Here is a 25,025-nt window from a genome sequence, read left to right as displayed (position 1 = left end):
TAACAACATCACCAAAGTTGATGGGTTTTTTTTTTTTAAAACAAAATGGGGTTTGTTTTCGGAACTCATAATTAAGACAATATGTATTTGTCCTAATAATTCAGTGTTACGTTTTCTTAATAGATATACTGAGCAAGCACTGTAGTGACAAGATAAGTTGCTCTGTTTGGTTCCATATGTCTGTGTTCTAAGTATTCCATAGTTATAATTGGTTCCCTGCAGAATAACATTTATAAGCATATGGTATGGAAAATGCTGACTGCTTTTGTTATCGGATGTTTCCATACTTGTGATGGCACTAGCCAGTTTAGCCTTTGAATGAGTTTATGAGCTTGTTTAATACAGTTTGTGGTGCATTTTTGAACAGAGCCACAACATGTTAAACAGTCTCAATAGTTTGTATCTCATGATCATTGCCCAGTGAAGAGAAAGGGCATATCAACTCAAAAGCTTTTTTTCCCCCTTCTGTCATGTTTGTGCCGCAAGATGTTTTCTTGTTTTCTCATTTCTGTGCAGTTTTCAGAGGCCCTGCAGAAACTGCTTGAAATTATGCTAGGGAGGGGGATGCACTGTTGGGAACCCAAAAAAGCCATAAGGCAAAATCGGATATTTCTGGTGTCTTATTTTGGAGATTTATCAGCTTCTCTGAAAAAAAAAAGAAATTAAATATAAAATTAGAAGCAGAGATTGAAGAAATGACCATTTATATTTTGATAACATCGTGATTTCTCAGAGGAATATGTTCTCCAATGCATGGGGAGAGCTCCAGAACCAGTAGATTGGCATATGTTGGTAGATGTGCAGATGGGGGCCACGTTGTCCTTTCTATTCCAACTCTAGGGAGGGACGTTACCGTCAGCACCTCTTTTTGCTCTCAAGGGTTTTATCATCAGCATCCTTCACATGTGTTCTTTGCTCTCCTTTTCCTTTTTCTCTCTTTCCATACCCCACCTCCACCCCTCACTTCCCTCTGTCATTACTCTACCACTTTGGGCATCTCAAAGTTTTGGGAAAATTAAAATGAACTCATCACAAAAAAGTCAAGGAATCCTGAAAAACTTTTTTTTCCCTACTCTGCAAGACTTTTCAGCTTATAAACATGAAGGATATCTTTAAAAAAGCAACAACAATTATAATGGCTACATGCCGCCCTGTAAATACAGAGAGGTTTCAAAAGGGACAGGAATATAAAGCTGACTTCTGCCAATATATGCAGGAAGCAATCTTTTTTTAATACTGTTCAAAATTGCTGAATAAGATGATAATTTTACTTTGTGGAGCTTGAGGGGACCTTTGAGGTCATCTAGCTCATCCTTCTAACCAGGGGTGTGCTGGTAAATGTTTGACAAATAGTTCTTTGGGGAAAAAATGTTAGCAGGACTCTTTAAAGTTTAATCTGCATTGTTAACATTTTCTCCACCACATTCTTAAATCCAGACAATCAGCAAAGCAATGACTTGAGTCCTATTTGTAGCATAAGTGGATATCCAAAGTATAAATGTTTAGAATAGAAATATAACATAAAATAATAATAGCTAATGTCTATGTAGTGTTTACGATGTGCCAACATCTATGTAGTGTTTACTATGTGCCAGGCACTGTGCTATGGGTTTTACAATTATTTTCTCATTTAATTCTCTTAAAAAATTCTATTAGGTAGATACTATTAATTTTCCCATTTTACAAATGAGGAAACTGAGTCAAACAGAGGCTTAAGTGACTTTCACAGGATCAAAACAGCTGTAATATGTATTGGAGGTAGATTCAAACTCAGTTTTTCCTGATTTCAGATGTGATAGTCTATTCACTGAACCATCTAGCTATCACAAGAAAATGCTCTATCCTTTGCATCAATTAGCTCTCTGAGGTTAAGGCTGGTTCCAGAAATTTCCCTACTCCTGGTTCAGTTAGATGGCCTTTCTTGATCACTCAATTTAGTTTAGAGTAGCTGAAAAGTAGCCTACATTTCTCTAGGGATTTCTGGTCTACAAAGCCTATTTGTCAGAAATAGTGCTCTGAGCTGGGGCTTTCCCTTCAACAGACTGCCAGCAGCACTTGAAAAGGTCGAATAGTATGTTGAGGGAAATTTAGAGTTGTCCATAAATAAACAAATTTTCATAATTATAGTCTTGCCCCCTGCATAAAGTGAATAAAAGCAATGAACAGTGAGAGCAAAAAGAATGCTATTTCCATGTGAGAAAGGTATTGTAGAGTGGAAAAGGTACTGACTGGAATCAGAAGACTTGATTTCATAGTCTGCAACTATTAGCTACTACTTGTGTAGCCCTGGGTAACTCATCTTACCTCTCTGTTTCCTCATCAATTAAATGAGAGGGTTGAATTGTTGCTGTGCAGTTGTTTTTCAATCATTTCTGACTCTCTTGGCAGAGATACTGGAGTGATTTGCCATTTCCTTCTCCACTCATTTTATAGATGAGGAAACTGAGGCAAACAGGGTTTAAGTGACTTAGGCTCACACAGCTAATACATGTTGTGGTTAGAACTGAGCACTCTATTGCCACTTAGCTGTACCTTCATATATTCATGTGTCACTAATTAGATGAGGAAATGCTTGGCAATCTTAAAAGTGAGTCATAGTTTTTACTTTATTGTTTTGGCTGTTTACTTTATTGAATTTCTTCAATTTGACATTCAGAGTGTTAGGCAGAAATCTCATTGTGTCAACCAACACTTGCCACAAGCCCTCCTGTGCTTTGTTTTCACTTGATTTTAGATGTCCTGGAAGATTCTTTCCAATTCTAATTCTATGATTATTTCATAGTTATAGTTATGGGGAAGTTAGGTGGAAAACAGATAGAAGAGGCAGGACTGGAGTCAGGAAAATCTGAGTTCAAATTTGACTTCAGAAACCCAGACTGAACTGCTTGTCAACTCTGGGAGTGCAGAGAGAAGAAGGGAGGGAGACAACATGAATCATATAACTTTGGAAAACTTATGTGGAAATGTGTTATTAAAGTACAATAAAGACATAAAAATAAAATAAAATAAAATCTACACTTAAAAAAATTTGGGCTCAGATACTTACTTGCTATATGACCTTGGGAAAATCAATCAACTTCTGTATGCCTCAGTTTTCTCATCTACAAAATGAGAATAGTAACAACACTGTTCTCCCATGGCTATTGTGAGGAACAAATGAAATACCTGTAAAAGTGTCTAGCACAGAGGAAGTCACAGAAATATTAATTATTATTATCATTTCTATACTTAACAGAAAGTGAAATGATAAGAGATAGTAAAGACCATAAAGGTTGTCTACTTTCTTCCTCTTATTGTAGATATGAATAAACTGACTAACCAATGATCATACACCTAATTAATGGCCAAGCTAGAGTCAGAATCATAGAGGTCCTGCAAGGAACTTTAGAATTATTTAGTCCAACCTTTTTCATTTTATGGTATTGGAAATGAAGGATCAGAGAAATTGAGTGAGTTGCTCAGTCATTCTTGGCTAAAAAATGTCAGAGGCAGATATCAAACCCAGAAATCTTCATTTGTGGTACAGTGGTTTTTCCTAAATGGCCTTCTATGTTGGAGATGGAGCTAGATGGTACAAGATTTTGATGATGATACGTTTTTCCCTCTGGGGGGGAAAAAAGATGATCATGATATATTGACTTCTTCCCATTTTCAGTTTGGGGTATGTTCACTAATAGGTAAATGGAATTAAACCAGGGTATTTTTCTTTAGTGTCTTTAGCTTTTTAATTTAATTCCACTAAATGTTAATTCCATTAAAAATGGAATTCCCTTCCTACCTTTGAGAACCTCTTGCTTACTCAATGGCCATCTCCTACACCAAATCTTTCTTGATTCTTCTAGGCTTTCCTGGCCTCAAAAAATTCTTTACATTTATTTGGTATTTATATTTTATTGGATTAATTGTGTATGTATTATTTCTCTTCATGAAAATTTAAGCTTCTCAGTAAAGACAGGGAATAGTCTTTTTTGTTTTTATATAGCCAGTACCAATCATAGTGCTTGGAATATGGTAGGTGCTTCATAAATGTTTGTTGCACTAAACTGAAAGACAGATCTAAAATATTTAAAATTTTATTAAATTAAATTATTATTATTTTTATATTAAAACATGCAATAAATGTTATATTATAAATATATAATAAACCAACATAAATAATAAATATATTATTAAATTATATTAAAAATTTTTAATCCTAGAATATTCTGTGGGAATTTTGTATCAGGTAGGCTAATTATTTTTGTTTGGGGGAGGGGAAAACTAATACAGAAAAATCATTAGTTCATTGAAAGACAACAAAATTCCATTCTTAACAGAAAAAGGTGCTAGTCAAAAGAAACTTTGAGATAATGGGAAAATCAGGTTATTTAAGATTTAAAAGCTTCACCACTTCAATATTACTGAGTTTTTCTGTCCCCAATACAATTTTCCACCTTAAGATTTTTAATGAAGAAATCTAATGTCAAATGACTAAAATTCTATAAATTAAAAAATGAAAAATAGAAAAATTCTCATTAAATTAAATAAAAAAATTAAAATCATTGTAGGATTAAAAAAAACAAAACAAAACAGATCCACATAACTAGATTGAGCTCCACAACATCATTTGCTCTACCTAAAAAAAAAAAAAAAGAATTCCATATTGTAGAATAATATCCATTAGTAGAAGAGAGGCACGTACATACCAGAGGTCACCTGGAGGGTGAGGGTTCTCTTGTCACTGAAAAACATACAGTGTAATAAATAATGGCATCATTAAAAACTGTCATTTCTGCAAAGCACAATAATTGCTCTGCTTGTCCCTTGTACATTTCCCTGTGAACCTGCATAAACATACCATGCTGGAAACCTCCCTACCTTCTCCTGTGCCTTTGCAGTCGTTGATCTGTTCATTACTGTCATGACTGTGCGGGGTTCAGACACACCAGGTGTGTGTGTTGTCACCTGCCTGACGTCCGTTCCATGTGCAGACGTTTAAACTCGTGAGGATTAAAACAATAGATCTTCCTTATGACAACAAAAAGCTGACGGCGATATCTAGGAAAAGCTTCTGGGAAAAACGCAAGTGACTTTACCGGCTGGCAAAGGAAACCTGGCTAATTAGCCCCAACTTCCAAGCTGGGCGAGAAGGAAGGGATGAAAAAATCTCAATTGGAGAGTATTTTGTGTGGTCTGCGGGAGGTGAGGGCAGGAAGAGAAATCTTCGGAAAGCTTGATGTGGGCAATCCCCCAGGAGAGAAGTCTTGTGAAATTGGAAGATTGCGGATTGTCTCTCCTGGTCCCCCAAGGAAAAGAACTCTTTCAGCAAGCCTCGTAGAGAATGAAGGATATTGGCTAGTTTGGGCTTTATAGCACACCTCTGCTTCCTTCACATATATCTTAGTTAATGCTAGACAAAGTAATATCTGTCACTTAAAAATCGTATTTGAAGTAATTAACAGGAAAATAACTTCTCATAGTTTCTTATGAATGAATTTTATATACCCTTGCTAGGTGTGTGATCCTGGGCAAATCACTTAATCTTTCCAAGACTCAGTTTCCTTATCTGTAAAATGGGGATGATAATTATGCCTATCTCACAGGGTTCTTCTGAGGATTGAAGGAAGAATTATGTAAAGTGTTTTGCATGCCTTAAAGGATTAAATAAATGCTGGATTCTTAACCTATTTTGTATCACAGACACCTTTGGCAGTCTGTGAACTGCCTTGTTGGAAAACTATTTTTAAAAGCCAGATTTGAAGGTACTATAATTTTAAGTTAGCATTTAGTAAAGAATAAAGATGCTCTCTTCTCCATCTATGTACAATAATCCTCTGAAATCTACCCGTGGGTGTGGCCTCTGGGTTAAGAACTCCTGGTATAAATATTAGTTATTATTATTTTATTACTGTTTCCATAAATGTCTCCCTCAAGTGTTTAGCACAGTGCCAGGCACATAATAGGCATTTATAAATATTTAGTGGATTTGATTTATTGTATTAGATCATAGAATGAATATAAACTCCTTGAGGGGAGGGACCATTTTATTTTGGTGTTTTTATCCCCATACTGATATATTGATGACCTAGACAAGCACATGAATGAGAATTTACTTCTGTAAGTGCCTTAAAAAATCTCGTAACATGCTCTTACACACTAATAAATTATATTCAGGTGGTTTCATTTTCTCAACAGTAAGGCTTGAAAATTTCTTTGAGATGGTAAAGCTTTGGCTAATTTTGATATCTTCAAAGGATATCTGATCAGTTATTTTGAATGTTTGCACTTTGACCTCACTATAAAGCACCTGCCTTGTCTGTAAAAATCTATTTTCCCCTCCAGTCTCCCCTTCTCATTAAAAAAGAAAACAAATTCCCTCTTTGGCTGTGTCCCCAAAATTTCTCCCTCATTGTGTAGCCTGGGTTCATCCCAGAGATCCATTAATATCTGCCTTTCATAGAGCAGTGACAACTACTTCCTGGCCTTCTACATATAAATGGGGAAAATGAAAAGCAGGGAGATGAAATAATCTGTCAGAACTGACCAGAGGATTTGGGGCTTCTTGGCTGTTTACTGTTATATAATGACCTAAATCACAGTGAGGCAAAACATTTTCCATTTCATTCAGGGATCATTTATTAAGCATGCACTATGTGCCAGACATCATGCTGGATATGATACCAGAGTAATTAATGGTTAGAAGGAATCTAGGAGCTGCATCAGAGATGGTTGTAGTAACCTCAAACTCTTAAAAGGAAAGGAATGCATGGCAACTTCCAAATCATATATGAAAGGAAAAATTAGAGTTCCTTTCTGTTTTCATTCCTTTGCCTGTTTTGCTTTTTTTTTGTTTTTTGTTTTAATAAGCATCGTTGATGGTGACCCAACTAGGTAATTCCCTGAAGTTATTACTGATCAAATACTAAATTTGAGTTCCATTGAGAACATTTTCTTTGTTCTTCTATTTCATAATTTATCAGGGTTTTGTTTGGTTTACATGATTTCCTACAGCCAGAAGTTGTTCCGTTTTCTTTTGTGGTTGTGCTGACATTTAAGCTTTTATATCTTCTTCCTACTTCTCTTTTCCACTGTCTTCTCCATTTCCCCAGTGGAGAAAGCTGGGACAAAATAGAAGGATGTATCCAAAGTGGTAAGAAGGACGGTGGTTCTGGGAATCAAGAGTAAGGCAGTGAAGATATATATGGGAAACGGTGAGAAACCTTTGAAATTTATTTTTTTCCACCTTGGGCTATGTTCATGAACTCTTGTAAATGCAGCATATTGCATAAGTACCTGAAACTTTTTTCAAAATGCTGATTCTGGATTCCTGATGAAAATGGATATCCACTGTCATAGAAGGAACAAATGAATCTGAATGCAGATCGAAACATACCATTCTTCACTTTATTTCCTCCATTAACTTTTCTCTAGTATAAACAATGTGTTTTGTTTCACAACATGATGAATGGAGAAATATGTATTAGGTAATACCATATGTACAATCTTTATCATAGGGAACTTCTGGAGAAGGGAGGAGGAGTGAGAGAGAAGGGGAAGAAGAATGAGACAGTTTTGGACATAACTAATGTGAACATTTGTATCTCTTGAATAAGCATATTTATTATAATTTATTACATATTTATAACAATCATATGTGTATCATCATATTAACTATCATATTATATATGTAAATAAAATTAAATGGTAACTTAAAAAATGTTGATGCTGAACTCTTCATACAGTCAGTTGACAAACATTCTCAGAGATCCCACCATGGGAGTGGGGGCAATTTCAGGGGAACCCAGGTTCTGCCTGTCCTGAACAATTTAGGAAAGGGATGAGGCCATCAATGGACCATGTGTTCCATTGTCTGAGCAACATACTAGTTAAATTTGGGGTTGTTCATTATCAGAAATGATGTATGGAATGACTTTGAGCCATTTTAACAAAATTTTAACAAGAAGACAAGGTGTTCATTTGGAGTGAGATTGAAGATAGTGTGTGAGGGTTAGGGTTAGGGTGACTGTTAGGTAGGGCTGAGCTTGGGAGCCACAGGATGAGAGGAATAATAGGAGTATCCCTAGAGTTAGCATAGCATAGAGATCAGAGGAATCAAGAGCCAAAATAGGGCTCTGCCTAGTGGTCAGTATCCCTCAGAACCTCATGCAGAGCATGAGATTTGGAAAGATTAAATTGTTTCTGATGTGTTCTATCTTGATGATGGGTATATGAGTTTTTCTAAGCCCTGGAAATACCATAGTTTCATTTACAGGCAAAAGTTGGAGGGAGAAATGTTTGGAAAGAAGAGTAAAACTATTTGAGACAATGTGGTATAGTAGAATGAATACTGCATTTGGAATTCGGGAAGTCTGGGTTTGAATCCTGTCTTAGATGCTAATTATCTGACCCAGGAAAATTCCCTTAATCTCTTAGGGCCCCTGTTTCTTCATCTGTAAAATGGATTTGATGTCTTCTGAAGTCTCTTCTACACCTAAATCTATGATCCACTGATTTCAGTTTTACATTTCAGAATTTTAATTCAATTTTACTTTCTCTGAATAGGAGAAACAGATCCAGAATGCCTTTTACAACTCTTTCTACCCTTTCTCCCTTCCTATTTCTTTCTTTCCTCTTTCCCCATCTGGTCCATTGGCTTGGAAGGTCAGAATAGGGACAGGTCTTTCATTTTCTACCTAAAGCTGTGCAAAAAGTCAATAACATTAATATGAGGATTACTATATAGACTCTTTTGAAGGGTGTTACATGAATGAAATAATATGCTATATGAATGAAATAAATTTTAAAACAATCCCATTGGATAATTCAAGCAACACTTATTAAAGACATCACATTGTATGAAGACAGATGAATGAAATTCATTATGTAGTAATATTCTATTAGGACTTGCAGGCAAATAAATATCATTTTTATATAGACAAGAAAGCAAAAGGATAACTGTTTTCAGAGTCATAACTAGTAAATAGGAGTTTGTCCAAGTCACTGGCCTACACGAAGGCTTCTTTTTAGGAAATCACAGATGCACTTTTCTCCTCACGGTGATCAAACATGGAAAGATGAAAATGTATGACCTTTGTACATGGGTGTCCTGGAGGCAGGAAACAGACCTGCTCTGGGAATCCATTGCCACCTTTCTTGCATCTGTGAGACTGGCTACACAGAACTGGGGTGAACTGCCTAAACTAAGCTTCTCTTCTGCAGAAATTTGGAATGTTTCTGCTATTGTCTTTTAGACTACAGTTATAAGGAAAAATCAAAACATTTCTTTTTTTAAGAAAAGAATTTTGTTTTCAATTAAGGTAATAGTGTTAATAAAATCTTTTCTCCTCCTTAATTATACTTTCCATACCATAGTTTGAGTACACAATTCACTTGGTAGTGGTGATAATTTAGTTGGTTGCAAATTACAAAATGGAGGAATAAGCAAGCAGAAAGCAGTCAAAAACCAAGAGAGCGAGTCTTCTCTCCTGCAGTGTATCATTAGTGTTATTGCAGCATTATCAGGAAAGAAGAGTGGGTGTACCCAGGGAAGACTGGGACAAGGTAATGTCTCTACTCTGTAGTGCATGAAATAATAATGTCATGTTAAATAATGCATGTGTGTGTCAAAATAAATTACTCTTTTGAATAAATCGTTCTTCAGGTGCCCAGTGCCATTGGGGAAATTACTTCTATACTGAAGCATCTGGAGTAACAAGGGTTCTTAATTTGGGGGCTGGGCCATTTAAAAAACATCTCTTAAAATCATGTTAATTTTTTACCTTTGCATATAGACCTTAGGAGGATTAAAGACAATGTTTTTAAGTTTATTGGAGCAGGCCTTCCTACTTCATTTGTTTTTAAAACTTTTAGGTTGCCTTGGAGGTTTTGAATATACTCCAATTCCAAGTCAGAGGCTTTATTGAAAAGATTAGGCCCCTTTCCAAACTCCTTTTGTCGCTTGTGGCCAATATTTAATTTTTGGTGCTTCAGTGTTTGGAGTGCTTCCTCCAGTTCTCAAGAAAAGCAGTCAGCTAGAAAAATAAGGGCAGGTAAAATAATCAGAGATGGATGAGTCCCTTCTTATAAGAGCCTCCTAAAATGTTCTTCCTGCCTAGAGTCTCCTTCCCATTCTAACTCATTCTCCACAGAGCTGGCAATTTGATATTTCTTAAGTACAGTTCTGGCCTCACCCTTCCTTTACTCTAGAAGCTCCAATAATTCCTTCTTGCCTCTAGGATGAATGCAAATTCTTGTACTCTTCATTTAGATCCCTTCATAATCTAACTTCAGTGTCTTCTTCCAGACCTACCTAATAACTATTCCCTCTTGTACACTCCATGGGCAGCTAGATATTACAGTGAATAGATTGCAGGGTCTGGAATTAAAAAAATCCGAGTTGAAATCTAGCCCCAGTCATTTACTAGGTGCATGACCCTGAGCATGCCACTTAACCCTGTTTGCCTCAGTTTCCTCATTTGTAACATGCTCTGGAGAAGAAATGGCCAACAACTTTAGTATCTTTGCCAAGAAAATCCCAAATGGGCTCATGAAGAATGGGATGCAACTGGAATAACAACAACAACAACAACAACAACAGACATTCTATATTCCAGGCAAACTTGTCTCCTTGATATTCCCTGTAGCAGAAAGCTCATTCACTTCCACTTTGGGACTGCAGGGTCTTTGCCTTGGACTTGCCATTTTCTCTTTCCTCACCTGCCTCTTGAAATCCCTTTCTCCCTCCAAAGTGCAGAACAATGTTCTCCCCCTCAGAGGCTTTTCCTGATTCCCCCATGTTTTGGTGCTCTCTATATTCTTTAAATAATATTTTGAATTTGTTCTGAATATACTTGTCCTCATTTGGCAAATATATTGTTTGCTCTCAGTAGAAAGTCAACTCTTTGAAGGCAGGCAGGCAATGTTTCGTTTTTGTCTTTGTATCTACTCTGTATGTAGCACACAGTGCCTGACACAATGTTCAGTCATTCAGTCGTTTGACTCACCATGACTCTGTTGTGGGGTTTTCTTGGCAAAGATGCTAGAGTGGTTTGCCATTTCCTTCTCCAAAGGATTAAGGCAAATAGAGGCTAAGTGACTTGCCCAGGGTCATACAGCTAATAAATGTCTGAGACTGGATTTGAACTTGGGTCTTTCTGACTCCAGACTGAACACTCTATTCACTGAGCCTCCTAGCTGCCTAGCCTGGCACTTAGCAGGAGCTTAATAAATGCTTTTTGTTGTAGAAAGTCTTTTGTATGGGAATAGGTTGAGGGTATGATTAAAGTTGCATTAAAGGCTAGAGGTTTGGTAAAGGGCAAATAATCACTTGGTACTAGAGGCACAATTGAAGCAAGGAGAAAGAGGACTTACTATAAGGTAGGTAGGTGGTGCAATGGATAGAGCATTGGGTCTTGAGTCTGGATGCCCTGAGTTCAAATCCAGCCTCGGATACCCACTTGCCTTGTGAGATCCTTAGCAAAAGTCATCTTCCTTCAGGATCAATTTCCTCATCTATAAAATGGGTAGTAATGATAGCACCTGCCTCCCAGGATTGTTGAGGATTAAATGAAATATTTGTGAAGTGTTTTGCAAACCATAAGCCTCATATAAATGCTAGTTATTACTAAGGAACCAGGAGGGCTAATATGCAGTTAGTTCATTGTTGTAAGAGGTAGGTTAGATTGAAAATACAAATATATTCAAGAAAGATTCACATGAATTTGAGTATGGATTGATTCAGGAAATTTAGGCGTAGTTGAGGATGCAGGTTGGTTTTGGGAAGAAATCTATAGAGAGTGGTTTTACTTTTTACAAAATCAATTTACAGCTGGGTGTGTCCCAGAAGAGTTCACTATGTTAAGGCTTCAGGAGATCAGATTTATTATAGTCTATACTTTGTCACTAACTAGTACTGTGATACTGGGCAATAATTTAGCTTCTGTGGGCCTCAGTTTCCACCTCTGTCAAATGAAGTGAAAGAAGTAGATAACTTCTATGTATTTTTCCAGCTCTTGCATTCTCTGCTTCTTTAATGACCCTGTCATAAACAAATGTTGGGCTTGGCTAAAAAAAAAAGAGAGAGAGATCTTTGCAAATATTGATTCATGTTCTATTAAATATAATCTCTTACTATAAATAATCCATGATATCATAAAAGGCTACTTAGAAGACCTTCAATGAGTTTTGGAGACCATGGAGGGAATGATAGAAACAAATTTTGGCATGGATACATCTCATAGCAAGAGATGCTAAACGGATTTGGGCTGAGATATTTATATCCCTGAAGATGAACTGGACAAGGTACAGGAAAATCCTGTCAATTCTTTCCTAAAAGAAAATGTTAAAGAAAAGGATCCCCCAGAAGAACAATAGACACTAATAATGACAATATAAAGGAAATGGTCCTTAGAAGGAAGTCAATCGCTGAATAACTGATAGATTACTAATCGTCCTAGAGAATAGGATCATAGATGGAGAGAAGCCACCTAGTTCCGTCCTCTCCTTTTACTAATGAAGAATGTAAAAAATAGAATTTGAACTGAGGTTCTCTGGCTCCAAAAGGAGTGCTGTCTTCATCATGCCATACTTCCTCCTTTGTGGTTAGCAGAATGTTCCTCTTTTCTTTTGGCAAAGAGGGGAATTCTTAAGGCACAGTTGTCTACGTTATCAGATGTGGTCACTGTGTTGGGTGTTTTTGCTTAACTGTTTTTCTTTGTTATAAGGGAGGGTTCATTCAGTTCTAGGCAGTAGGACAGGCAGCCTATTTTCAGAAATGGCAGACTCAGAAACTAGTTACCACTAAAACTTATTTTAAAAAAAGAAAGAAAGGAGGTTGTCTAACTTGGTAAAGACAAAGCTGGTTGAGTTGGGAAAGGGATACTTGGGGGCTCCTTATTGGACTGGGGTCAGGAAAGCCTGGATTAGAATTTCATCTTAGACATTTCCTAACTGTGTGACCCTTGGCTAGTCACAGTCTTTCTAGGCTTCATTTTCTATATTGCTCAAATGAAGGGGTTGAATTAAATTGTCTACAAGGTCTCTTTTTCTTCTTCATTTAGGATTCTATAAAAATCCTAGAGATAGAAGGGTACCCAGAGGTCATTCAAATCAACTTCTTCATTTTGTAACAGGGGAAAACCAAGTCCTAGATAGTGGAATTGATTTGACCAAGGTCCCCGAGCTACATAGTATAAGGACAGGAGTATTTGAACCAAAATTGCCTGACCCCAATACTAGTGCACTTGAAAAAGATTATTAAAACTCTTACCTTCTGTCTTGGAATCAAGACTGTGTGTTGGTTCCAGGTATAAGAGTGGTAAAGGCTAGGCAATGGGGGTCAAGTGACTTGCTCAGGGTCACACAGCCAGGAAGTGCCTGAGGCCAGATTTGAACCTATGACCTCCTGTCTCTAGGCCTGGCTCTCAATCCACTGAACTACCCAGTTGCACCCCAGTGTACTTTTGAATACATGATTATTATTATTTTGCCTGTGTCATGCTGTTATTTAGCAGGAGGATGAGTGAATTTTTTTCTTGTTATTCCATCATTTTGAATATGTTCAACTCTTTCCTGCCTACCCCTTTTTGGTTTGCCATTTCCTTCTCTAGCTCATTTTATAGATGAGGAAATTTAGGTAAATAAAGTAAGTGATTTGTCCAAGGGCACAGAGTTAATAGGTGTCTAAAGCCAGACTAACTTCATGAAGATGAGTTTTCCTGACCAACAGGTCTGGCATTCTATCCACTGCTCTGACTAGTTATTCCATGAATAATGACTTAAAAATTTTTTTAATTTAATTAATTAATTTACAATATTGTTCCATGGTTACAAGATTCATGTTCTTTCACTCCCCTCCTCCCATCCTCCTCCCATAGCCGATACAAAATTCCACTGGGTTTTATATGTGTCATTGATCAAGATCTATTTCCAAATTATTGATATTTGCAAAAGAGTGATTGTTTAGAGTCTACATCCTCAATCATATCCTCATCAACCCATGTGATCAAGCAATTGGTTTTCTTCTGTGTTTCTACTCCCACAGTTCTTTCTCTGGATGTGGATAGAGAACTTTCTTACAAGTCCCTTAGAATTGTCCTGGGTCATTGCATTGCTGCTAGTAGAGAAGCCAATTACATTCAATTGTACCACCGTGAATCAGTCAATGAGATTATTTCTTGATGATAATGATTATTATTCTCTTAATTTGGATTCTACTTACTCCTACACTCTCTTTGTATCCTCCCAGGATTCCCTGTCATATTGTATGTCAATTAAAACTGCTGGTGAGATTGGGGAAATATATATCAAATTGAAATGCAATATAAAAGTGTCATTCATAATATTAATCAATAATATTTATACATTACTATAATATAACAATATTAAAAGCTTAAACTGTGACTTTACAGTTTCTGGTAAATGCTTAGGTTAATATTTATAAGTAGTTAATGAGTAACTTATAGAATAAAATGGTCTAGCTTCTCCTTACCACTTATTACCACTATTTAAACATAGGCTGGGTGAACAGGAAGCCAGATCCTCTTCTCAATCAGTAATTCTTGTCTCTCCTGGATTATATGATTTCTCACTCCTCTGAACTCTCTTTAATTTGCAACAGTGGATTGAAACATTGCTCAGGGAGACAGGTAATTATGAAGAAGGTATGCTGGTCAATGGTTGCAGAATCATGTTAGAATGCTGGGCTAAAATCAGAAGGCATCAATACCTGTCATTACCTAAGAGAATGTCCTGGGCTTCTACACTTGTTTTTCAGTTATCTTGCTACTATAGTGCCTTCCTTCTCCACTCCCCTTCCTCTGCCATGTTTTCTGCCAAAGTGGAAGCCATGTTCAGGTGTCTGAGTAATAGGTAGGCATATGCTGAGAAGTAAAAGACAGATACTTAAAGTGCCTCTCTTTTTTCCCTTCAAGTGCTTCCACTTTTCATGTGAGCTCCTTTCAAGCAGTGCTTTTTTAATTCATTGTGATTGAATCCCCAGCTCCTAAAGTTGTGCTTGGCAAGTGTTCAATAAGTTTGTTAATTGATTGATTGGCTGGCAATTACATCAGACTCTTGTGCTGGGAAATTTTATTCCCTCAAGGAAGGCAATATGGCACAGTACACATACATGTAATATGTAACTTAAAAATTGAAAATAGAAAAAAATGTTCTTTATTAATAAGATTAGAGATTAAGAGCTGGAAGGTGACTGAGAGGCATTGAAGTCCAATCTCCCTCAATTTATAGTTGAGGAAACTAAAGCTCAGAGAGGTAAGTGATTGCTAACCAAAATCATATGGGTTGTAATTATCAAGGCAGAGATTTGAACCCAGGTTCTTGGATTCTAAATACAGTTCTTTTGGCATTGTGCCAAAAAGACACTTTCTTCTTTGCTTTCTTCAATATATTGGATGGTTCAAGAATTCTAAAGATTTTCTTTAATGGGGGGGAGTTACTCTTTGTTGAGCCTCTGTCCTTAGATTGAACATAGTAAAATTTTTGGATTCCCAGATATGTTTCTTTTTTTTTTTGAGGGGGGTTGGATATTTCAGGGTGTTTATATCCATTTATGCAAGTGAGTGCCACAAAGATCTCAAAGAACAGTCCTTTCTTAGTGCACAGGAATTTACAGAAACAAATAGCTCTTAATGGGAGACAGGATGGGGATACATTAAAATTATATCACAACTCCCATAACTAAAATTACTGATCTAAATACATGACTTGGGACTTTAAATGTGGAAAAGTACTTGGGTATAGGCAGGTCTTTGTTCCTAGGAATATAGAATTAAACAATGGTTAAAGCTTGTTTCTGGACTCATGGAGGTGCCCAGGAAGCACTCTAATTGATTATTATTGCTGCGTGTATATGTGTTAAAAATGTTCTTGCCCAACAAGTTGCCTTTTATAAATTAAAAATTATTGAATATTTTGGCATTCAAATGGACTTAAACAAAAATAAAAAAAATAAACTTTAGTAGGCTGTCTCATTTTAGAATACAGAAAATTATAAAATTAAAAAATATTTTGTGTTTGAATAAGATGATTTATATAAAGGAAAAAGAAATATCAGTTACTGATATTTTGTATATCCTTTCCTTCCCCCCTCTCTCTCCCCTTCCTCCTCCCCTCTCCTTCACCATCCCCTCCAATTCCTTGCATATTATGATGTATATCTGAACCTAGACCCAATCAGTCTTTCTAGGTTACATTACTCTATTACATGTATTGTATGGTTTAGCCAGACTGACCTTTTTACTGTTTCTTATCCATCTATCTTATTTATAAACAGTCCTACTTATCTGGAGTGATCTGCCTGTCATATATATTATAATATGGATGCTGATTCTGGAATGATCGAGGACAGTAAATAGATTGGAAGGCAACTAGCCAATAGGATCCCAGGTTCTGTCTATAGCCTTATATACAGGTCATTTCCAGTACACAAAACAATAAGATAATTTTGATTGGATGGGTCACTCCAGTGTATGAGAACATATCTGCTAGTACTTTGTGTTTCACCTGAGAACCAGTTAGCTAGTGTCTAGTGTCCAAGTAAATATGGGGCCTTGGAAAATGAGTGTGTCCTAGAAGGTCCGGTTACCATCTCCAAGGTCTAGTTATTCTCCCTACCCATCATTTTTGTGAGGATAAACGACCTAATATTTGCAACTCACTTAGCAAACATTAAATTGCCAGCTATTTTTATTTGCCTCTTCAACTCTGATAAGTAGAGTAAATATTCAACGTATATGGACAATTTTCTTTGTCAAGGACAATCTGGAGCTCTCACAGCATTTCCTAGGGACATGAAAATTCCACCATTAAGATAACTTTTGGAATAACCACCAGAAAGCCCTTTTAAAAATAAAGATCTATTTCCTTCCAGAGGGAACATATTAAACTATTTATCATCCATTAATATAAGATCCTGGGATAGTGTATTCAATTTGCTAGCAAAGGGGAAGGATCTGAGGTTAGGACACAGGGAAAGTTAATATTAATGAAAGGAAAGTGCTAGAATGAAGTGTACCACCTGGGGAATATGGTCTTGGGTGGGGCAGTGAAACAGAGAGCCCAGAGTAGATAAGTGAGAGTAGGGAGGCCAGGATATTGGGAGGAAGGCTTATCAGAAGATAGAAATGAGAAGTGAGATGGGTGGTGTAAAAAACAATGTGACCCACCTTAGGGAAGTCCTGATCTGTGGGATAAACTACTTCTCATACCTTTTCAGGGCCAGCTGAAGGAGTAATAATAAATATCCTTTCATTTATAGAAAATCTATTGTCCTGGATTGAAGTGGGATTTGACATTCCTGTTTTGTGCACTCAGCTCTTGTTTAATCTCATTCCTTCTCTGTACAAGAAAAGCAACCATCAATTTTTCTCATTTTCATGTAGTCATATGCCTTGATGAACTATTTTAGGTATGTTTGTTGGGAAAGGTTAAACATGGACCCAAGCCCAGGAATTCTTGATTATGAGTCAACTTCTTGATCATCCCAGTGACATGGTACAGTGAAAAGAACACTGGTTCTGGAATCAAAGGATTTGGATTCAAATTCTGTCTCTGATACATGGGACTTACATTCCATGACCTCAGTTTCTTCATCTACAAAATGAGAGCATGATTCTGATTTTCTTTCTGAATCTGGATCTCTGATACTATGAGTTCAAAAGTTTCCTCTGTCTTAGATATATGTAAATATGTATACATATATGTATATACACACATATTTATTTATATTAGATATTTATATATTTATGATTACATATATGCAGAAATTTCCCATTTGTTACCTCATGACCTATACCTACCCATTTTATGGTATGTTGGAGGTAACATAACCTCATTTGGAGATCAGTATATTATGGAGCCGTGTTTCCCAATCCAAACTGTTAATTAATAATATTAAAGACAGTTAAGATGGTTTATGAACCTTGCAAAAGACTAATGACATGGACCTCAGAGTTATCTCAGCAAGACAACACTCAAGGACACAAAGAAGAGTCAGGAGAAGAGAAAAGGGAAGGAATGAAATACAAGGAAGGGAAACCCATTTGTAAAAGGTTTATTTTAGAAAGTAAAAGGATTTGTTAATAAAAATAATTTTGTAGTTGGGGAAAATTTCATTAGTAGGAAGTTAGTTAACATAGGTGCTAGAGATTCAAAACCAACGACATCCCTGCAATAAGTCCAGGATGCTGAAAACAATTGTGTATTAAAAACTTACTGGTGAAGTTTGATGAAAGTTGTGGAGATGAGTTTGGTATACCACTGACACCTATTTATTCACAGGAGAGGTTAGGATAGAAATAGGAGGAAGGAAATAGGAGAGTGTATCTCTTATATCATATAACTATGCCTATAAATGTAAACCTTATACTAAAATCTTTAAGAAATCCTAAATCTAAAGATCTTCTTGCCTGACAAAGCAGGTCTAACTAAACCTACTTTCTCTAAATATGATTGAATTCACTATCTATCTTCCTAACAAATAAAACAAATCTTTATCTTCTCCAACCTCCTTAAACAGTATCTAAATCCAAACTGATTTTGGATTGATGAAACTCCCTGTCACAATGACACAGACACCTCTGCTGCCCTCAAAGTATTATGGAGAAAAAGCCTCAGAGTCAGACCTTTCTCCCTCAAAGTACTGGGAAGGGAAAAAATCCTCTGAGACAGACTCTTTCTCAAATCCATATCTAAATCCAATCTCTCAACAGTTAACTGTCAGATCTTCTTGACTGTAAGAGAAAGACCCAGAACTCCTGCTCCCTAGGAAGTCAGAGAAATGGAGCCCTTTCTCAACTGTTTTTTTTTCCTTTTAAGTCAACCTCTTAAAGAGATGAAGGGCTAATCTATCTGTTACTGTTACTGTCACTGTTATAGAGTGAGATTAAATAACTCCCTCTAACATAAAAATTCTGCTCTTAAGGAGACAGAGTGAAATTAAGAAAATTCCTTATAACAAAACGAATCCCGTTAGTCCTACTACTTTCTATCTCATAGAGCTTTGGGAGGAGAAATGAGGTAATGTCTGTTAAGACCTTTATATTTCTTGGAAGAAAGCCATTCTAATGGTAATATGATTTCCTAATGCATTTGCTTGTGATTCAACAGAATATAATTCCATTTACCTAAATGCCATTAGGTTCTTCCAGAACATTTGACTATGTAGTTTACCTGGAAGAAAACATTGAAAAAGTCTAACCTCAAAGCCAGAGGCCAGAACCCACTAAAGATGACTCAACTAAATAGACCAGTTTTGGCAGTTTCTGGGATTTGAGTCAAGGTTTGCCACAGAGAGGAGATTAAAGTCACCTTTTGTAAGAAATTAAAGTGATGGGTGAATGGGATCCTCATTTGTGGCTCCAAAGGAAGCACTGTAGATAACTCTAGCCTACTTTCCTCATTCCTCTCTACAAAGGAGTCTTTCATTCCTGTCAGGAGAAGAAGCAGAAAATTAGTGCTGGAGGCCACTTTGCTTTCCTCAGAGAAAAGAATACTGGGCAAAAAGTATATCTCTCTGTTTCCTTAAGGATGTAGACTAGGAGATAGGATCAAGGTCCATTTAACTCTTGATTGCTTTGCCATTTGGGGGGCAAGAGGGAACTAAAGCTCTATATCCAAGGCTTGACTCCATTCCCAACTAATATCAGTTCCACAAGGAACACAAATAGCAAAAACAAAAACAAAAACAACAAAAAAAACACCATTTATCCAAACGTTAGCCAAACAGAAATCAGAGAAGGTATACATAGGAGAATATAGATCAGATAAGTCCAAGTGAAGGAACTATCCCATTGGGAGCTAGATAATTCTGCTTAGCCTAGAGAGGGTCCTAGATCTCATCCAACAGGAAACTTCCTAAAGTCTCTGAGGTAGCCAGCTAAGAATAGGGACATTGTGGACACTGCCTACTCCTTTCTTATTTTCCCAGAGTCTTTTTCTTCAGCAACAAGAGATAGGTTTAGTCTTTTCCATTTTCTTTCTTGAAGCTAGAAGCCAAAAGTGTCTAGCTACTTGATGCTCAGAGAATAAAGAAGACAACTTAAAGCTTGATAAGTCCCCAGAAGGAACTCAAATGAGACTGGTAAAAGCTTGAGCTCTCTCTCTTTTATCAACTCCTCCCTGTCCCTCAGTTAGGGCAGGGTCTACATCTCCACAAATAAGGAGAGAGTCCTATACCAATGGACTTTAGGATAGAGGTTGTATACACTTTATAGAATTTGTGGCTATTTTTCAGCTGCTCAAGTAACTCCTCCAGATACTAATTTTAAGTTTGATCAAATAATAAAATCAGGCACAGGTTCTGGAGCAAACATTACTTCTGTGACCTTTGCCTCTAACCTGTAATTTATCAACCAATTTATCAAGTGCCTACTGTGTGTCAGAACTGCACTAAGCATTTTGCAAATGTTATCTCATTTGTTCTTCACAACAATCTTGAGAAGTAGGTACTGTTATTATCCCAATTTTATAGTTGAGGAAACCGAGGCAAAGAGTGTTAAATGTCATTCCCTAGGCTACACAGCTAATGAATGTCAGAGGCTGTATTTGAACTCAAATTTTCCTGACTCCAGGCTCAGTGCTCTATGAGCTATGGCACCACCTAGATGCCAAAAGCAGTATAATATAAGGGAAAGAACACTGAATCTGGAATCGGGGAGATGGGTTCAAATCCTGACTTTGCCATTGACTACCTATATCACCTAAGCACCAGCTTTTACCACCCTCTGCTTCAATTTCCTGATCTGAAAAAAATGAAAAAAATAGACTAGGTTACATAAATTCCTTCTGGCTCTAAATCTATGATCTTATGATATACATGTCAGCTATTATTTTTATTATTGTTAGTAATGTGTTAGAAATATATATCTCAATGTATTTAGAGGTAGCTGCTTTTAAGTTCTTTTCTTTTATATTAGACATTTATATTATTTATATATTTATATTTTAGACATTTATATTATTATTGTCTTTTGACATTAGACATCAGACATATATTAGACATTTATATTATTATTGTCTTTCTACTCTGGGGTGCAACTATGGGGCTCAGTAGCCTTATTAAATGGCAAGGCAACAAATATTTATTAAGCACTTTCTAGTGTTTAGCACTGTTCTAGGCACTGAGGATATATATATATATATGTAAACAAAAAAGATAGTCTGCCTTTAAGAGCTTACTTTCGAATGAAGAAAATAAACAAAAGGGAGCTGAAAGGCCTCAAGACTATCAGTGAGTTAGGGGAATATCTACTCCAAGCAGGTAAAGATATCCCTGGAAAAATAAGTGAATGAGAGCTGAAAGGGTGGGGAGGAAAGGAAGATATCTGAGCTGGGGGATGATGCTGAAGTCTGGAAAGTCAGTAGCAGAAACCAGGTTAAGAATGAATATAGACAAATTGGTAATTTTCTGCTCCTCCAAATGGCATGAGGAACCATGACCCTTTGGGGTTGAGGAGGCATGATACAGGGTTCCAGTCATTAGAAAGATGGAGGAAGTGGACCAGAGGGTTGGAGTCTATAGAGAAGCAGTCTGGTGAATTAGAGAACTGGATGTGCATGGAGTCAGAGGACCTGACTTTCAACTGGTATTTACTACCCCTATGACCTTGGCAAATCAGTCAGTTTCTTTTGGCCCTCATGTCCTTGTCTATGAAATAAAGGGCTGAGCTAGACAGCTTTTATGGCCTCGTTCAGTGCTGTATCTCTGATCCTCTCCAGCTTGGTAGGTCGTGTCAAAATCACCAGAAAAGAAGTATAACTGGTGAACCCAGAGTTACTGAGCACCATGAAGAAGTACTGGATAAGCCAGAGAAAATTCATGTGAAATACCAAAATCCCTCTTGTTTTCAAGGAAGAAAAATCCAATGTGCTTCCTTTAATTATATGTATCTGCATTTACATTTGAGAAGCATCTGGAATGAGTAAATGAATGAAAAAGAATTTATTCAGTGCTCAAGCCTTGCACTAAGTGCTAAGAATACAAATACCAAAGCAAGGACAGTTTGTTCACCAAAAAAACCACATTCAAATGGGGAAGACAACACATCCAGTCCATATAAGGTGGGATGGATGGTTTGGCTTCAGGGAGGGTGAGAGAAGCCTTAGAGGAGAGGACATCATCACCCTTTTTCCAGGAGCAATGGCTGAGTTGACTTGATTATGGTTCCCAAAACTGGAAATGGAGTGGGAGAAGAAGGGCACGTACACTGGGTCACAACAATCATGGTGGAGACTACTAGGAGTAAAGTGAAATGTGACTAGGATTGAGTCTAGTCTTCATGAGCTACTAAAGCTACACTGAACAGGGCAGTGGGACCCTAGGGTGGGAGTTATGAGGATAAATGAATGGGGGGGGGTTAAATCAAGGGTTTGATTTCTGGTTCATGCATCATGGCTGGTAAGGAGATGTCTGGAGAGTCAAAAGTATGCACAATATCATTTGAATGTGCTTTTAAAATAAAGTACTTCACTAGAAGTTCACTAGAAGTTGTTCAAATCTGACATCATTTCAGTGATGTTTTCTGGCAAAATAATTAGGTCAAAATTCATTTTTCTGGCAGCAAATATTAGTAAGCCTCACTTGAGATGTGTGGTGTTCTCATCGTGTTAGAATTTAAGGACTGCAGCTTTCTCGACAGTGTTAATATTTCCAGTGGGTTGGCTTTTTCACGTTTTCCATTGTACGATCAAGAGATTAATTTGTTTCCAAAAACTTCTGGCAGGCCTGTCAACAGAACTCTGTAAAATGGTTTTTGTTTTTTGGGGGGCGGGGGAGTGGGAACTGGGGGAAAGGCTGAAGTGTTTTTCTTTTATGTTGACAACTAAAAATGACTGTCTTTAATTTGCATTTGTTTCAGAATCGGAGCAAACGCTTGGAAAAAGTCCATGTGGTTATTGGACATAAGTCATGTGATCTGGATTCACTTATTTCTGCCTTCACCTATGCCTACTTTCTAGATAAGGTAAAAAGAAAAAGGTGGGATTCCAAATATTACCCCAAGGGCATATATTTGCTTTAGTTTATAGTCAATATGTGATTAGCATCATTTCTTATTAGAAGAAAGTAGCTACTGATTCTACACATTCTGATTTGCTGCCCTAGGAAGCAAGGCATACATTTGTCAGAGTTTATTCAAAAGAACAGGAATGTGCTGTGAGGTTGAGTGCTTTCATTTACTCACCACTCAGCCTATATCTTTTGAAAATTCAGCTGCTGGGGTGGGGTGGGGGGTTCCTCACCCTTTTCATAGTTTTCTACAACGGACAAAAAGGGCAACGAGGTATCCCAGTGCAGACAGTGCTGGGTCTGGAGTCAGAAAGACTTCTCTACCTGAGTTCAAATCTGACCTCAGAAACTTACTAGCTTGCTGGATGACCCTGGGCAAGTCACTTCACTTTGTTTGCCTCAGTTTCCTTTTATAAAATGAGCCAGAGAAGAAAATGGCAAACAACTCCAGGATCTTTCTCAAGAAAAGTTGGGAAATCAAATGGATTAACAGAGTTGGAGAAGACTGAAAATGACTTAATAACCTTATGACTGATAAAACTCAATTTTTGTTTGTTTGTTATACAGGTCAGTCCTCCTGGTGTTCTGTGTCTGCCAGTGCTAAACATACCAAGAACAGAATTTAACTACTTTACTGAGACAAGGTTTATTTTAGAAGAGCTAAATATCTCTGAATCATTCCATATCTTCCGAGATGAGATTAATCTACATCATCTAAATGAGGAAGGAAAGTTATCACTAACACTTGTTAACAACAATGTCCTGTCCAGGTATGGTAACCTCTGTGATTGAATTCCTTTTAATTGAAATTGTATTAAATTATTTTTAAAAATTATTTTAAAGTCTTTTCTTAAAAACAGCTCTTGAGGGGGCAGCTGGGTAGCTCAGTGGATTGAGAGCCAGGCCTAGAGATGGGAGGTCCTAGGTTCAAATCTGGCCTCAGACACTTCCCAGCTGTGTGGCCCTGGGCAAGTCACTTGACCCCCATTGCCTAGCCCTTACCACTCTTCTGCCTTGGAGCCAATACACAACAGTATTGACCCCAAGATGGAAGGTAAGGGTTTTAAAACAAAACAAAACAAAACAAAACAACAGCTCTTGAAACAGAATCTTTTTTTAAAAATTGCTAATTTTCTTCATAACTAATTTAGAGAATTAATTTAAGAGTTGTAAAAATCTGCTACATTTTGTCTATTCTCATTAAAATATTTAACAGCTTTGTCAATGAAATGGATAAAAGCATAAGTCAAGCCAATTCATTGACTTGGTCTTATGCTAGGCACTGGGTATACAAAAAGAGGTCAAAAACAAAGAAACAAACAAATAACTAGTTCCTTCATGCTTGTCTAATTTGCAAAGATACAAAGCTGGGGGTAACTGTAAACACAAGAGATAACCAAATCAGAAGCCAAGAGGAATCGAATAGATTGGAATGTTGGGGTGAATCTGCTAAGATGAAATTTAAGGGAAATAAAGTTATATATATGGATTTCTAAAACTCAGAAATATAAGATTTAAAAGACCTGAAAACAGTGGTATTCAATCAATCAGTGAACATTTATTAAGCACCTGCTTTGTGCCAGACACTGTGCTAAGTGCTGGAGACACAAAGAAAGAGCAAATATTTTCGCTGTTCTCAAAGAGCTCAAAATCCAATGGAGTAGACCACATTCAAACAGCTTTGTACACACAAAAATCTATATAGCGGATAAATTTGAAACAATCAAGGAAGGCAGTAGCCTCCAAGGTAGTGAGAAAGGTTTCCTGTAGAAGATGGGATTTTAGCTTGGACTTGAAAGAAGCCAGGGCAGTTAATAAAAAAGCTAATGTAATCTTAGGCTGCATTAAAGAGAGACATAGCGTCTAGGACTTAGGAAGTGATTGTCTCACTGTGCTTTGCCCTGTTGAGACCGCATTGGAATTATTAACATATTCAGTTCTGGGTGCTACATTTTTAGGAAGGACAGAGATGGAGCTGGAGGACATCCAGAAGAGAATCAGGATGGTGAAGGACCTTGAGGTT

General features: G+C 36.9%; 1 protein-coding gene across 14 annotated transcripts in view; it reads left to right on the top strand.

The window, feature by feature from the left end:
- Positions 1-25,025, top strand: part of PRUNE2 (prune homolog 2 with BCH domain) — a 329,922-nt gene that overhangs the window by 54,069 nt on the left and 250,828 nt on the right. For all 14 annotated transcript variants that reach the window (XM_056805927.1, XM_056805925.1, XM_056805924.1 and 11 more), the window contains exons 2-3: positions 22,854-22,958; positions 23,570-23,772. In XM_056805927.1, the coding sequence (XP_056661905.1) occupies positions 22,854-22,958; positions 23,570-23,772 (308 nt within the window). The remainder of the gene's footprint in view (positions 1-22,853; positions 22,959-23,569; positions 23,773-25,025) is intronic.

This window comes from Monodelphis domestica, chromosome 7, assembly GCF_027887165.1.
Source record: "Monodelphis domestica isolate mMonDom1 chromosome 7, mMonDom1.pri, whole genome shotgun sequence".
Classification (NCBI taxonomy): Eukaryota; Metazoa; Chordata; class Mammalia; order Didelphimorphia; family Didelphidae; genus Monodelphis; species Monodelphis domestica.
Note: the sequence above shows the minus strand (reverse complement) of the source record. Positions and strands in the feature narration are given on the sequence as shown.